Source organism: Crotalus tigris, unplaced genomic scaffold (assembly GCF_016545835.1).
Source record: "Crotalus tigris isolate CLP2741 ecotype Arizona unplaced genomic scaffold, ASM1654583v1 scf7180000019175.1090142, whole genome shotgun sequence".
In the NCBI taxonomy this organism is placed as follows: Eukaryota; Metazoa; Chordata; class Lepidosauria; order Squamata; family Viperidae; genus Crotalus; species Crotalus tigris.
In genome coordinates this window covers 87,366-104,850 of record NW_024097416.1, presented here as the reverse complement: position 1 = coordinate 104,850, position 17,485 = coordinate 87,366, and the positions used below count along the sequence as shown (strand labels likewise).

General features: G+C 36.2%; 1 protein-coding gene across 1 annotated transcript in view; it reads left to right on the top strand.

The window, feature by feature from the left end:
* The first annotated feature begins 6,320 nt into the window (after positions 1-6,320).
* The window catches only part of GUCY1B1 (guanylate cyclase 1 soluble subunit beta 1), a 95,024-nt gene continuing 83,859 nt past the window's right edge, over positions 6,321-17,485 (top strand). The window contains exons 1-2 of the mRNA XM_039360888.1: positions 6,321-6,503; positions 6,978-7,051. Coding sequence (XP_039216822.1) covers positions 6,501-6,503; positions 6,978-7,051 — 77 coding nt within the window. The 5' untranslated portion in view covers positions 6,321-6,500. The remainder of the gene's footprint in view (positions 6,504-6,977; positions 7,052-17,485) is intronic.

The window sequence follows — 17,485 nt, the reverse complement described above, 5'->3', positions numbered from 1 at the left end:
AACAAAGGCTGAAGCTGGAGGAAGGGAAGAAGGAATCCCAGATTGCAGGACAAAAATTAATGGTTTTAAGGTACCTGAACGCATATTCTGGTGGAAAGTTAAAGTAAGATCACTTCAATAGGAAGTGTTGGGTTTCTTTAAGCAAGAGTAGACATTTGCTTTGGATGATTTATTATGGATCCTAACAATGATCAGAGTATTAGGTTAAATGGTCTCATAAGTGATTCTAAGATTGGAAGGTTCTAAAGAAGAAATGAGTCTCTAACTATTAGGTAGCACAGAAAATGCCAATATCTATCTTGTTTGATAAATCTTGGCTATTCCTGTAATAGATACAATCTTTCCAGTTTTCATCAGAAATTATGATCTGCGCTATTACTATACAGAAGAACTGGAAAAAGAAAAAAGTTACTGCTTTCCTATATGCAGTGTTTCAGTCATATTCAAAGTTTTCTTTGCACTGTCTTTCAGAGCCATGAAATTCCACTTATATGTTTGTTGAGGCATATACAAACATATAACCCATTGCTATGAATGCTCCATAGTACCCAAATACAACAATTCAAGATGTTTCTCTCCCAAGTACAAAGGGTAGATCTGAATGTTAAATATGCAGTTATGTTGGAACATGAAGTTAGACATACAGTCAAAGAAATAATAAACTATTCAGGAATTTGGAATAAAATAAACACTCCTCTAACAATATATGTCCCCTGGGCTTTGGAGGTTTCAGTGCCAACAGCAGAATAGCTCTTCTGCTTATACCAGCAAGCAAAGACAAACTTTCCTTTTCCTTTGTATCTATTCAAACTTCATATCTTAACACACATGAACACAATCCAATTAACCCTTTCATTATTTTATATAGTCTTGATAGTCTCTTTGCTGAAGTAATTCTTAAACAACTGGTTCTGAATTAGGAATATTTGGCTCTGGGAATAACTGGAACATAGTTCTCTGGAAACTCTGAAATAAATAAGCTTTCATCTCTGGTTGAAAGGTAGGAAAGAAAAAAGACATCATTGGATTAATCAAGCAGTTTTACCAACTAGCTCAGAAACAACATATCAGAGAATACTGGCTTTGTGGTACTACTCAATTTTTAATAAGTTGTGCTAATAGCAGGAATTGCCCCATAAAAGGACAGAAGAAATAATTCCATTTGGGGAAATTTATTCAGCAAAGCTGAATGTTAAATAAAGTTTATGTCACGCTTAAATCAATTTAAAAAGTATGTAGCTTGATGACAGACTGTATACTTGAAATAAAAAAGTAGTAAAGTAAAATAATCAGCTAAACCAGTCTTCAAAATTATTTTTTAATGAAAAGGCTGGCAAAAAGTGACAAGCATTCAATTTTACTGCACTACAAATGCACTAGATAAGGGATGCAAGGAAAGTCCCAAATAGATATATAATCTTGACAATACAGATAATGATTTCTGTGTAGAAGAAATCAAGTTCAAATTTATCATTAGAAAAAACTGGATGACCAACCAGGTACAGTATTTTGGAAAGCTTTACAGCCCTCTCTAAGTGATTTACAGAGCCAGCATATTGCCCCCAACAATCTGGGTCCTCGTTTTACTGACCTTGGAAGGTTGGAAGGCTGAATCAACCTTGAGCCATTCAGAATCAAACTCCTGACAGTGAGCAAGTTAGTTTGCAATACTGCATTCTAACCACTGCGCCATCATGGCTCAGTGTAGAATTACAATTCATTGTATATAGCAGATCTCTCCAACCTTTCCGGGCTTGCAGCCGGGACGGAAGGAGAGCAACTTCCAAATTGGTGTGTGCACATGGGCACACGCAAATGGGGCCACATTCACTGGTGCACTAGTGGTTGCATTTGCATATGCGGCATGAGCTAGTGCCATGCGCATGTGTGAATGGCCATGCACCTCCCCATGGCAGCTAGCGGCCCCATTCGCACATGTGCAAATGGGCCACACACACCTACCCAGCGCTAGCGGCCCCATTTGTGCCCGCAGACATGTGCAAGTGGGGCCACAGGTGCTAACACAAGTGGAGGGAGTACAGCCATTTCCATGGCCCGCTGGCCAGGAGGCTCCGGCCGGTAGTGGGCTGCGGCCCATAGGTTGGGGACCCCTGGTATATAGCATTAAAATCCAGATTGTCCGATTGTTTCAGGTTAATTTAGTCTAGTCAGTTGAAGATGTCTAGAGAAAATGGAGTTGTGCCATTTTGAGGGATGGGAATACTGATATCAAAAGAACTCCTCCCCCCATATTCTTTTTCTATAATGAATTTCCTGTAGACTTAAGAATCAATTTATGTGGATGAATGGAGAGACTGACACACTAACACACACAGAGAAAGAGAGAGAGAGAGTTGTCTTGACAGTGCAGAGATTTTTATGAACAAATAATAATAATATAATAATGTTGGAAGGGACGTTGGAGGTCATTTAGTCCAACCCTCTGCAGGAAACCCTATACCATTTCAGAAAAATGCTGTCCAGTCTCTTCTTAAAAACTTCCAGTGTTGGAGCATTCACAGCTTCTGGAGGCAGGTTGTTCCACTGATTAATTGTTCTAACTGTCAGGAAAATTCTCCTTAGTTCTAGGTTGCTTCCCTCCTTGATTAGTGTTCATCCATTGCTTCTTGTCCTGTCTTCAGGTGCTTTGGAAAATAGTTGATTCCCTCTTCTATGTGAAATATTGGAACACTGCTATCATGTCACTCCTCGTCCTTCTCTTCATTAAACTAGACCAGGGGTGTCAAATTCGCAATGTCACGTGACATGTCATGACGTATTGTGACTTTTTTGCCATTACCGGCAATGGAGTGGGTGCGGTTTCGATATGATGCATCCGGCATGCGAGCTGGCAGTTTGACACCCCTGAACTAGACATACCCAATTCCAGTAACCGTTACTTACATGTTTTAGCCTCCAGTCCCCTAATCATCTTTGTTGCTCTTCTCTGTACTCTTTCCAGAGTCTCAGTGTCTTTTTTACATCGTGGTGACCAAAACTGGATGCAGTATTCCAAGTGTGGCCTTACCAAGGCATTGTAAAGTGGTATTAACACTTCACATGATCTTGATTCTATCCCTCTGTTAATGCAGCCTACCCACTGTGTTGGCTTTTTTTGGCAGCTGCAGCACACTGCTGGCTCATATTTAAGTGACTGTCCACTAGGACTCCGAGATCCCTCTCACAGTTGCTATTATTGAGCAAGATACCACCTATATGTGGTATTTGGATTTTCTTGCCTAAATATAGAACCTTATTTTTTTCACCATTGAATTTCATTTTGTTAGATAGTGTCCAATGTTCAAGTCTGTCAAGATCCTTCTTTAACTTAAGCCTATCTTCTGGAGTGTTGGCTATTGCTGCCAGCTTGGTGTCATCTGCAAATTTGATGAGTTTCCCATCCCCTCATCCAAATCATTGATGAAGATGTTGAAGAGCACTAGGCCCAGAACAGAGCCCTGGGGCACCCCACTACAGATTTCCCTCCAGGTAGATGCAGTTCCATTGAGGACCACATGCTGAGTACAGCCAGTCAGCGAGCTATGAATCCATCTGGTGGTGATGCTGTCTAACCCATATTTTTTTTATCAAGTAGTAGGTTGTGGTCTACTTTATCAAATGCCTTATTGAAGTCCAAGTAAATTATATCCACAACATTCCTCTGGTCCACTAATTTTGTCACCTGGTCAAAGAATGCAATAAGAGTTGTCTGGCATGATCTGTTTTTGACAAATCCATGTTGGCTTTTGGTAATGACTTTATTTGCCTTAAGGTGTTTGCTGATTCGTTGCTTGATTCCAAGATCTTCCCAGGTATTAAGGTCAGGCTGATAGGTCTGTAGTTTCCTGCATCCATTTTTTCCCCTTTTTTGAAGATGGGAACTACATCAGCTCTTTTCCAGTCCTCTGGTAGTTCCCCAGTGCTCCAGGATCTTTGAAAGACATAGTTCAGTGGTTCTAAGATCACATCTGCCAGTTCCTTCAGAACCTTGGGGTACACCATCTGGTCCTGGTGATTTGAACTGATCTAGGGTGGACAGGTGCTCACTTACCATTTTATTGCCTATCTTAACTTGTGTTTCTAATCTGTTTTTTACGGTACTGTTTTTGATAGGTTGGCCTTTTTTCCCCCTTTGTGTAAATACAGATGCAAAAAATGAATTGAGTAGTTCTGTTTTCTCCCTGTTTTTATAAATATAGGCCCATGAGAAAGAAACACATCAAAATCCTTGAAATAAATTCATAAGTTCACATATCACATTTTATAAATTCAGTATGAGAAAAGTTCAGATGAAGCAGAAAAGTGTAGGTTATAAATATAGAAAATGAATGCAGTAATCTGTAAATTGTGAATCAGCCTGGCAAAATCATTTGATTATCTTATATTCCAACAACAAACTGATCATAATAAAATTTTCTTTGATTAGATGTCATTGTTTTATACTGGATGTGTAGTTTGGCTGTTTTACAGATTTTTAATCAAATCGCTTATTTCTAGTCAATTGCAACCTAGGTGCAGTGAGAATTTGGATTCATATTTCATTTTACTTACCAATAACCTGAAAATTGGAAGGGAGTGATTTGAATTGAACCATAATTTGCAATAAAATGTAATAAATTTAGATAATGAGAAACTTGAATAATTCTGCTAAGGGCTAATTTTGCATCATCACCAAAGCATATCTAATACATTACAGTTTCTCCTTTTCTACTTCATAGATGTTAATAATCACAGTATAATTAAAAATCCAATATTAACATACCTCTGAATTTACACTATTGCTTTGAATCATTGTACTCCATATCTTTATCAGTTATTTCCAAAAAATAGAAGGCACCAATGTCATTTCTTGATTTATTTCTGCCAATTTATTTCATACAATTTTTCAATATATCATCAACAATTTCTAATGCCTTTTGCAAGACAGTATAGTACAGTACATTACTGCAATTTTAAAATGGATCTCAGAAGACCTGGGGAGGGCAGAAAGAAACATTTTAAATGAGACCTTAAGAAATATTTTTGAAATATTTAGCATTCTAGTGGGTGGGGAAACTGTAGGCTTCAAAATATTGTTCTATTATAGTTACCAATATTCCTCACCATAATCCATGATGGTTGAAAAAGTTGTAATTCAGTAATGAAGTGGTTCATATCCCTTATCCTTGTTTTAATGCTTCCCATCTATGTACATATATAATTTTGGAAAATGTTATGGTTTTTATCCCCCCCCTGTTTAATGTTCATTTTAATCATGAAACAATTTGGTAAATAATCACAGCATTTTTCCATTTCCTTTGGGAACAGTCTATGCTAATATTATTAATCCTGGTCATTCAGCTGTAATTATAATTTCAGTTGAGTGCTGTCAGATTGGCTCTTCCATATGCAATTATTAATAAGGTCTAAACTACAACAGAATCCACATCTTTGTTGTCAATTGGCAGCTGAAATGAACTGAAAAAGACTGTAAGGGACAATCTGTAATGTCCAGTTCTTGAGGGGACAGAATATCTAAGGATCAAGAAGCAGCATCCCTGAGCTTGTTGGAGACCTGGATTGGAGAACTAGACTTTCGCAAAAGCCTGAAGATCTGGCTCTGCCAGTTGGCTTGGGGCTCCAATGGGGAAATTTCACACTAGCAGTTGATCAATTAATAGCAGTTTTCCCCTATCCCTCATTCTCCCCTCTTCTTCCCCATCTTTAGTTATAACTTGCATTTTTAATTTTAATGTAATTTTATCTATTTATTCATATATTTATGGCTTTATTTTAATCTTGGAAGCTACACAAAATGTCCTTGTGGCGAAATGGGCGGCCATCAAATTTAATAAATAAAAAAAATGTAACAGATTACAAGAATGTGTATACTGTACTTCCTGGAGATGAAATCATGGATAGAATTGACTCTATTCATTCAAGTAAGCTAAGGCAGTGAAATATAACAGAGATAGTTTCCCTATAAGATTGAAAAAATCCATTTCTAGAAAGGTACATCTCTATATTAATCAGAAAAAAAGCAAACTGGTAACTAAGGCGACCGGGCATCATCTAATATTGCTGGAGAAAGCGGTATGAATGTGCGAAACAGAGAAGATCCTGCTCTCACCGCATTAGGGGCATCACACGTGAACACTTATAATGCGAGGTTTCGCATCTTCTTCTCCCCCCCCCCCCACAATCGAGGGATTCACGCCTTTGCCAGCTTTATGTACATCAGCCCGCATTCTCCTGCCCTCTAATCAATTTTCCTCCCCCGGCCTCTCTCGTCCCCCGCCCGGACCCAGAAGAGTACCCAAATTCCTCCTCTGCTTCTGATTGGAAGTCACCCTGTTGGCTGATCTTGCGATTGGCTACGGTCCGGTGACAATCAGAGGGTGCCCGCGTGGGCGGCTGTCGCGCCGAACTGCTGCTTGCCTGCTCTTCTTCAGCATTTGCTTCGCTAAGCCATTGCTGGAACGGTATCCCGCCAAGCCGGGGAAGGGTAGACTGCAGACGCGATGGTGAGTGTGAATGCGACGCTTCCAAGGGCCCGTCAGAGGGTGCTGGTTCGTCTTTAGCAGTAGAGGTGGGGAAGGAAAAGATGCGCGGTGCTGAGGTGGGAGATGGGGGGACGATAGGAAGAGAAGAGCTCCGAAGGAAAAAAGGAGTGCAAGCGGAGCGATGCAGCGGCCCACCCTGCTCCCTCCTATCCGTCCCAGTCCGGATTGTCTCTCGCATTTCCCTTCCCTCTCCCCTTCTGTGCAATAGCTCCGCCTTCAGTGGGTCATTCAATTTTGTCTTGAATAAGTATTAAATACTTGGAGTAGGTGAAGGGACAGTTGTCAGCTTTCCTACCTAGTCTCTTGCTTATTTTGAACCCAACTTGGATTTTTCTCCGGTTTCCACCCATCTTTTCCCTCTTGCCCTTTGCTACTCTTAAGTATTCCAAAGCCTTCTAGCCATGAAAGATTTTTCCTGGCTTTTATCTTTCACAGTATGGTTTTGTCAATCACGCCCTGGAGCTGCTGGTGATTCGGAATTACGGCCCTGAAATCTGGGAAGACATCAAGTAAGTAGAAGCCATGTGGGCTTCAGTTTTACCTGAAAAACCTCAGGGCCAAATGTGTGCATAGAAAACCACTGTCATTTCCCCACTGGAACTGGCTCTGCTTCCTTGTTTCTTATCAGGAAGTGGGGTGAAAGTTTTCCGTAGGCTCTTCCTCCTCCTTGTTTCATGCCTGGTGGAGCTGAGAAGTGAGTCTGCTTCTGCTGTGGGACTCTCTCCAGGCCATTGCTTTGCCTGGTTCTCACGCTCTGAAGGGTGCAGGAGGGAGAGAAGTGCTGGTGGAAGACTCTTATTTCCCCAAGGGGAGAAAGAGGAGGTGAGAGCAGCTTGTCATGGGAAGAGGTGACCGTTTTTTCATGGCTCACTCTGACCACAAAGTTGATGGGAAAACAAAACAGGCAGCCAAAACATTTAGGGTTGAGAATCTCCATGGGGAGAGGGTAAATAACATCTTAAGTTTTTAGCATTTCTAGTTACAGCAGCTATTTTTCAGGAAAGAGTAGGTACAGCTCCATGAATTTTTCAAGCAGGATGAAGCACCTTTTCCAAGTACCTTTTTCTGGTTCTCCCTTACCTGGAATTATGTCCTGTTTTGCTTCCTTGATGTAACCTCTTAAGTAAATATGCATTAGGTTTTCAAAAACAATATATAAACAATATATAAAAGACACAGAACATGCTTTTTGGTGCTTTTGATTCAGTATTGACTCCTGGCAACTCTCTGGACAAGCCCCTGCAGTTTCTCACCAAGATTTCAAAAGTGGTTTGCCATTGCCTCCTAGAGCTGAGAGAAAGAGAGTAGCTCAAGATCACTCAGCTGGCTTTGTGCCTATGATGGAACTAGAACTCATGCTCTCCCAGCTTCTAGACTGGTGCTTTAATCACATCAACAGACTGCAATAGTTATGTTCTTAATTTTATTAGGATCAACTATTAGAATACAAGCTTGCAGATTTGCTATATGCCTTTATAGATGCTAAATACAAAATAACTTGTGTACTTGAGGGATAGATGAGGTGATAGATGGGAAACTCATCAAATTTGCAGAGGACACCAAGCTGGCAGGAATAGCCAAGACTCCAGAAGATAGGCTTAAGATAAAGAAGGATCTTGACAGACTTGAACATTGGGTGCTATCTAACAAAATGAAATGCAGTGGTGAAAAAAGTAAAGTTCTACATTTAGGCAAGAAACACCAGATGCACAGGTACAGTATAGATGGGTACCTCATTCAATAGTAGTAACTGTGAGAGGGATCTCGGAGTATTAGTGGACAATCACTTAAATATGAGTCAGCAGTGTACTGCAGCTGCCAAAAAAAGCCAACACAGTTCTAGGCTGCATTAACAGAGGGATAGAATCAAGATCATGTGAAGTGTTAATATCTCTTTATAATGCCTTGGTAAGGCCACACTTGAAATACTGCATCCAGTTTTGGTCACCACGATGTAAAAAAGATAAGCGGTAAGCGGTATAAGCGGTATATAAGTCTCATAAATAAATAAATAATGAGACTTTAGAAAGAGTACAAAGAAGAGCAACAAAGATGATTAGGGGACTGGAGGCTAAAACATATAAGGAATGGTTGCTGGAATTGGGTATGTCTAGTTTAATGAAGAGAAGGACGAGGGGTGACATGATAGTAGTGTTCCAATATCTTAGGGGCTGCCACAAAGAAGAGGGAGTCAATCTATTCTCCAAGCACCTGAAGGCAGGACAAGAAGCAATGGATGGAAACTAATCAAAGAGAGAAACAACCAAGAACTAGGGAGAAATTTCCTGACAGAACAATTAATCAGTGGAGCAATCTGCCTCCAGAAGTTGTGAATGCTCAAACAGTGGAAGTTTTTAAGAAGAGACTGGACAACCATTTATCTGAAATGGTATAGGGTTTCCTGCCTGAGTAGGGGGTTGGACTAGAAGACCTCCGAGGTCCCTTCCAACTTAGTTGTTGTTGTTATTTGTATGTGGATGCAAACAGGCCAGCAACAGAAAGCCATCCATTCTATCATCCTAAGAAGAATTCTGTAAAATGCAAAACCATTCTATTTGAAGGTTATATATATATATATTATTAGATCTAATATAAGCATTATCCCATTATGCATAAAATTAGGATGTAACTTGAGCAGGGAAATTATTATTCCTAATCCAATGATTCCTAATGTTCCTGAGATGATTTATTATTTTTTGAGGAATTGGTTGCTCTGGATTGGCAAAAATTAATATATGTTCATCACATATTATTTTTGTTGCTGGGAAATCTTAAATGGGCTTTAATAAATTTGGTGTTGGAAAATCTTAAATGGACCTTATGTGGGGCAAGTGATTAGATACAATTTTCTATGGATTTATAGAAGTATTGTGTTAGACTTATATGCTGTTTTTGTCATATATGCAAATTTATAGCCATGCTTTTGTTAAATATTAATTTTCAAAAATTATAGCATAGCCTGATTGCTATATTAAAATCAATGTATGTAAACTAGCCCAAATCACAAAGCCAACACAACCCCAAGAATATATGGAAAAAGAATAGAAAAAGACATTATTTTAACATGTTGGTTGCAAATGTGGCAGCTGGCTATAGGTTTTAAATAACAAGCTTTAAGGGTCTTTTCTAAGACTCTTAGAAAAATGAGATTTTTTAATTTCAAGGCCAACTGGGCTTCTATGGAATCTTAGATATTGTAATTAAAAATATATATTTAGAAATTCATGCACTACATGATGTTAATGCTTGCAACTGTGGAAATTTTGACATGCTGCAATTCATTTGCTAGGGCCTAAAAATTATTTCAAGGGTTCTTCTATGGTAAATAGATTAAGAAAGACTGCCCTAGACGAAACTTCACTTAATAAGTTACATCTTTTTTCTTTCTCTTTGCCATAATTGAATGCCACTTGTTAATGGGCAGGAATATGCACATTCTGTTTTATGAAATGACTATATATATGCTTATCATTTTGTCATTTGGCACAATTCCTCATTCAAACAAATAGTTTCACTTGGGAGACTGCATTACACTTTGTGTACATATAAATAAGATACGATCTTATCCAGGATGTCTGAATCATCCCTTCATAACTGGGTTAAATGTTGTCAATCGTGTATAGAAAATGTGAAATCATAGAGTTGGAAATGGCTATTGAGATTAGAATCTAATTTATATGCTGAAGGAATCTCAATTAACATACTGGCTAGCTTCAGCTTGAAGACATTGACCAAAGGACAGTCCACTATTTTCTGGGGACAGTAGTTGGTTTTACATGCCTTAACTCAATCTATGACCAGCATCCCACAAAGGCAGTTGGATGCTCCTTTGTACTTCGGCACATTTGGCTGTCCATGAAAGATAAGCACAAATTGGATCTGATTACACTTGGATTAAAGACCAGTAAGAAACTAAACTGGAAAGCTGAAAAAAAAAACAGCAACATTCCAGAACACTCTGGAAATTTATTTTGATGTTATTGCCAAAAATAAAACCTCTATAACTAACCCTGAAATACACATTCTGTGAATGTACATAAGTATGCACAGACAGAGAAAAAAGAGACAAAAAACTATTTCAGTAAGATAAATAGACTTTTAATTAGATTTACTTTCCTTTATTAAAAATAATAGGAAAAGGGAGGAAGAACAATTCAGAAGGCTTTCAGCTTTCTTCATTTGTCTTCATTCAGGAAGATGCAAAAGAGCAGTAACATTTAGTGGTAGGAGAAAAACCATATTAATTCATTTTTGTTTTGATATTTTAGTTTATCAAGTAGTTGTTCTTCTGTGTATTCAAGAGAGGGTAGAACACTTATGTGCTCCTAGATCTTTACTTATAGAAGGAGGCCCATCTTCATTAATCAGTTCCCCAATTCATTTAGGAAACCCTTTTATGTTAACTGCCAGTTACTTCCTGGGATCACAGGCATAATTTTTTTTTTAATTCTATCTGGACATGCTAGTGATAGAATATGAGATGTTCTTCACACATACATTAGCTTCTCTGTTGATGTTTGATTTCTTCCCTGGATCTTCCAAGCAGGTAGTTACACAATGAACTCACTTTTTATAATGATTGAGTTTTTAACATACAGCTGTTTCTCCATCCAAAATTTACATATTTCTGAAAGTGCAGTTACTTTCAGTCACATTTATCTTGTCAGCCTCCTGAGGATCAAAATGTATGCAGAGGAAATAGATTAGTAAGAACAGGTTTAAAAAAAATCATCATTCTGAAACAGGAAAAATGGAAATGAAATACAAATCATAATCTTGTGTTTCAGGCACATTTTTGACAAACTGCTAATAGTAAATCTATCTATATCACATGATGAGAAATTCATATTGTTCTTCAGAAAGTAAATAATAATAATAATAATAATAATAATAATAATAATAATAATAATAATAATAATAATAATAATAATAATAATAATAGTAAAGTTGGAAGGGACCTTGGAGGTCATCTAGTCCAACCCCCTGCTCGGGCAGGAAACCCTACACCATTTCGGACAAATGGCTGTCCAGTCTCTTCTTAAAAACTTCCAGTGTTGGAGCATTTACTGCTTCTGGAGGCAAGCTGTTACACTGATTAATTGTTCTCACTGTCAGGAAGTTTCTCCTTAGTTATAGGTTGCTTCTCTCCTTGATTAGTTTCCACCCATTGCTTCTTGTCCTGCCTTCAGGTGCTTTGGAAAATAGCTTAATTCCCTCTTCTTTATGGCAGCCCCTGAGATATTGGAATACTGCTATCATGTCCCCCTTGTCCTTCTCTTCGTTAAACTAGACATACCCAATTCTAGCAACCGTTCCTTATATGTTTTAGCCTCCAGTCCCCTAATCATCTTTGTTGCTCTTCTCTGTACTCTTTATAGAGTCTCAACATCTTTTTTACATAGTGGTGACCAAAACTGGATGCAGTATTCCAAGTGTGGCCTTACCAAGGCATTGAAGAGTGGTATTAATACTTCACGTGATCTTGATTCTATCCCTCTGTTGATGCAGCCTAGCACTGTGTTGGCCTTTTTGGCAACTGCAGCACACTGCTGGCTCATATTTAGGTGATTGTCTACTAGGACTCCGAGGTCCCTCTCACAGTTACTACTATTGAGCATGGTGCCACCTATGCTGTACTTGTGCATTTGGTTTTTCTTGCCTAAATGTATGTTTCTCATGTAGGTTCCTTGTCTTTTATACTGTTGCTTCCCTTATGATTAATGTAATAGTGATGAAGTAGTATGCCCAACTTTAACTTCTGCCTATGACAAATATATATTTCCATTTTCTTAATTAAATCTGTGTTATGGTAGGCATAACATTAAACTGAATTATACTAATTTAATTAACTAAAGAGGTAAAAAGAAATATTTAGCTATTTCAACATGCAGTTCTTCTAATCCTTCCATGGGATCTTTGCCAAATGAGTTAGATTTCATAAACACAATATTTGACAGTGCAATATATATTATCTGCTAAAAGTAATTGAGTTTATGGGGCTTAGCTCTTAAGAGGTAAACATATGATTTTAAGCCACATGAGATTTCAGAGTTTTGCAGCTCAGTTCTTTCATTTACACAAAGTGAACCAGAACAATATTGTTTAAAGTGAAACAGGAGATTCATCATTTCTAAGACAGAAACAATACACCTAAAAATACACACACAAATGCTTAGCAAACCTGTATAGCAGGACTAACCACTCTTTTGTATCCTGTTTTAGATTACCTACATTCTTTTGTGTGAACTTTCCCAGTGAATCAAACCTGACCTGATTTATTTTCAAACTAGATCTTAAAGGATTCAATTTTCTTTCGGACTATAAAAGGCAAAAATCATAGTTTTGTCCACCTATGTATTTTACATAAGTGCACAAAAATACGATTTAAAAAAAATAATATTTTTTTTTTATCTACCATAAGAGCAGTGTGGTGAAAACATTTGCATCCCATTCAGAAGGTTGAAAATTCAATCCTAGGTAGTGGTAGATGTTTCTCTCCTAGGGTGCAAAGAAAAAATATTTCCCGCAAACTGCATGGTGTCAGGAAGGCCATCTGGCCAGTAAATGCTCAGCTCCATCTAGTTGCCCTGGCTCTACTCCAAATTAAGGAATTACAGGGTCATAAAAATGCATTTAACATAATTTTGTCCAAAGTAATCATATCTTAAAGCAATTTATAATAAAAAGTGTTAAAATAAGTAACAAAATACTGTAAATTAATATTGCATAAAATATATTTATTAAAATAACTATGCAGGGTGGGGAACAAAACAATTCATCCATATAGGGAAGGACCCAAAGGGGATAATATGGTAAGATATTCAAGAGAGAAGACAAGATATCATTTCCAAACCAAGCACAGATATAGTCTCATGTGCAGTGTGTTACAGTACATATGTTAATCTATATTGTTTTTTTTATTATTATTATTATTTTTTATTATAAATTTTTAAAATTTTACAATAAAAACCCCTTCCCCAATCCCTCCCAACCCACCCCAAAACCCTCCCCCATTCTTCCCAGAGCTGAATACAGGGTTAACTAGAACTTAAAAGAAAAAAAAACTTTTAAACCCAAAAAAACCTTAAACAAATATAATTACATTCAGTAAACTAATTATTAAATACTTTAACTCCATTATGTATAAAAAACAGAAAGAGAAAAAAAATTAATAATAATAATAATAATAAAAAACCACAAAAAATCTTAAACTTTAAATATAAATTATTCAAAAGCTAAATGATATTTTCTTATATCATACTTATATTGTATAAAATTTATCCATCTTTTCCACACCAAGAGATACTTCTCTTGCGATTGATCTTTCAAGAAAGCCGAAATTTTTGCCATTTCAGCTAAGTAAGAAACTTTAAAAAACCATTCTTGCAAAGTAGGCAAAGATTCCTTCTTCCAATATTGCCCTATTAACAACCTTGCCGCTGTAATTAAATTTAACATTAAAATAATCTCCATGTCATCACAATCAGAAACAATACCCAACAAAAACAGTTGTGGGGTAAATTTTATCCTTCTTTTAAAAATTCTTTGAATATTCCACCATATCTTAATGCAAAAGGCTTTTATACTTTTACATGACCACCAGATATGATAATACGTTGCATCCAAGCAACCACATCTCCAACATTTAGGCTGCAAATTTGAATACATATGAGACATTTTTTGTGGCTCAAGGTGCCATCTATAAAACATTTTATAGAAATTTTCCCGTAAATTTTGCGCTTGTGTAAATTTAACATTCCTCACCCAAATAGTCTCCCATGTATCTAATAAAATCAGTTCATCAAAATTTTGAGCCCATTTAACCATACAATCTTTAACTAATTCTACTTCGGAGTCCAATTCCACTAATACACCATAAATTCTTTTTATGTGGGTTCGGCTTTGATCTCTAATTTGTTTTAGCAAGTTGTCATCCTCTCTAAGCAAACCCACTTTATAATCTATCTTCCACCTTTCCAATAATTGCCTGTACTGAAACCATGAATAATTAATGTTTTCTTGTGCTAATTCATCTATGGATTTTAATTGCCAATTTTTACCATCCCACTTAAGTAATTGTATATAAGAAATCTTATCCATCTTAACTCCTTTCCTTATTCCTTCTATTGCATGCCATGGAATAGCCCATAATGGAATTCTTGAATCAATTCTATAATATTTCTTCCAAACCCGAAATAAAGAAGTTCTTAAAATATGATACTTAAAAACCCTGTCAACTTTATTCTTATAAATTAAATAGGCATGCCATCCATATAATAAATCCCACCCCTCCAAAAGGAGTATATCTAACATTTGTTAAATTAACCCAATCACTAATTAATGTTAAAACCACAGCATCATAATACAATTTCAAATTCGGTACCTTGAGTCCACCTCTCTCTCGTATATCTTGTATAATTTTAAGTTTCACTCTTGGTTTTTCCCCTGCCCAAACAAATTTATTGATACCTTTCTGCCATTCATCTAGATTTGCTTCTTTCTTTAAAATAGGTATCATTTGAAATAGAAAAAAAAACTTTGGCAAGACATTCATTTTAATCGCTGCTATTCTCCCCAATAGAGACAATTGCAACTTTTTCCAATTCTCTAAATCCTTTTGTATTTTAAACCACAGCCTTTCATAATTATTTTTATACAGTTTTGCATTGGAAGCAGATAAGATAACCACCAGATATTTTACCTTATTAACAACCTCGAAACCTGTCAGTCTAACTAAAATCTCCTTATCCGAGTTAGTCATGTTTTTTGACAATATTTTAGTCTTATTGTTGTTGATCTTAAAACCTGAAACTTGTCGAAACTGATTTATCAATTGTAGCAACTCCAATACAGAATAAGTTGGTTGAGACAAAGTAACAACCAAATCATCTGCAAAAACCCTTAGTTTATAATCATTTTTATTGATTTCTATTCCTTTTATATTAGGTGAATCATGAATTTTAATCAACAAAATTTCCAAGGTTAAAACAAACAGCAAAGGCGACAATGGACAACCCTGTCTAGTGCCCTTTTCAATTGGAAATACCTCTGATAAACCTCCATTAACTATAAGTTGCACCGTTTGTTTTTGATAAATGGCTCGAAGAGCCTGTAAAATTTTATCTCCAAAATTCATTTCCTCAATCAATCTTAACATAAATTGCCAATTTAACTGATCAAAAGCTTTTTCAGCATTTAAAAATATCAATCCTGCAGAGATCTGGTTGTTCTTATCCAAATATTCTATTAAATTAATAATTTGTCTAACATTATTTTTCATATATCTTCCAGTTATAAAACCAGTTTGATCCATATGTATCAATTGATTCAGCACAGTCATAAGTCTATTAGCTAAAATTTTCGAGAAAATCTTATAATCTACATTCAGAAGAGATATAGGTCTATAATTTTTTGGTAAAGTAAGATCTTGATCTTCTTTTGGAATCAAGGATATAAAAGCTCTACCCCAAGACAGGGGGGTCTCTAATCCCTGTAATATATTATTGAAAAGTTCCCTTAAAGGTTTTATCATCTCATCTATCAAAGTCTTATAATAAATTGATGTCAATCCATCAGTACCCGGTGCTTTACCTGCTTTTAATTGTTAAATTACTGTAACAATTTCTTCTATAGTAACCAATCCATTAATTTCTTGTTTCTGATCTTCTGTTAACTTAGGAAAATGAGCATCTTGTAAATATTTGTCTATATCTGAAGCCTGTACTTTCCTACCCATATATAATTTTGTATAATAATCTAAAAAAGATTTCTTAATCAATTCCTTCTGATATACCAATTTACCATTATGATTTATTTTATCTATAATTCTCAACTTCTGTTTCTTTCGCAATTGATAAGCCAGCCATCTCCCTGGCTTATTAGCGTTACAAAATGTATTATGTTTCATATAAAGTAAATTGGTTGCAGTCTGATCCACCATTAACATATTAAATTGCGATTTAAGCAATTTTATAGATTCTTTAACTTTCTCATCTGTAGGATTCGAAATTAAAACTTTTTCTTTTAATTTAATCTCATCTTCCAACTCCTTACGTTTTTGCACCTGTTTCTGTCTATAAGCCTTATTCATTTGTATCAAAACCCCATGCATATAAGCTTTACTTGCATCCCATACCATTGACATTGAAGTTCCCTTATACATATTTAAAACACAATATTCCTTTAAATACTCTTTAAGTTTCTGAACATTCATTTCTTGTCTAAATAAGTTTTCATTCAACCTCCAAGATCTCCTCTCCTCTTTTTCAATAACCAGTTCCATCCACACTGGACTAGATCTGTCAATGTCCTTGGAAATATCTTTACATTCTTTACTCTAAAATATAAGTCCGTTGTAATAAAAAAAAGTCAATTCTTGAGAAAGATTGATGTCTGTCCAAAAAAAAGGTGAAGTCTCTCTCTTCCAAATTATGTTCTCGCCAATAGTCTCGCAACTCCCAGTCCTCTTTCAAATCAAAAAAGGCCTTAGGTAATTTGGCCTGTTTAAAAGAAGTAGAAAATCCTTTTTTATCTCTATATGTATCTAAAACTCCATTCCAATCTCCCATTAATATAACAGATCTATAATCCAATAAAGTCAATTTTTGATGTAACAACCTGTAAAATTGTTCCTATTGTTGATTTGGTGCATACAAACCTACTGTAAGTATTTTCTTACCATACAATCCCACTTCAATCATTACATATCTCCCTTGAGGATCAGAATCTACTAAACAAGCTGATAAATTTTGCTTAACATAAATAACTACACCCCCTTTTTTCCCAAGAGCAAAGGATACAAAATGAGATCCCAATCGAGCATTAACTAAATATTTTTGATCCTTAGAAATAATATGCGTTTCCTGCAAACAAATAATGTCATTATTATGTTGCTTCAAATAGTGAAATATTTTCTTTCTCTTCTGAGGGGAATTAAGGCCATT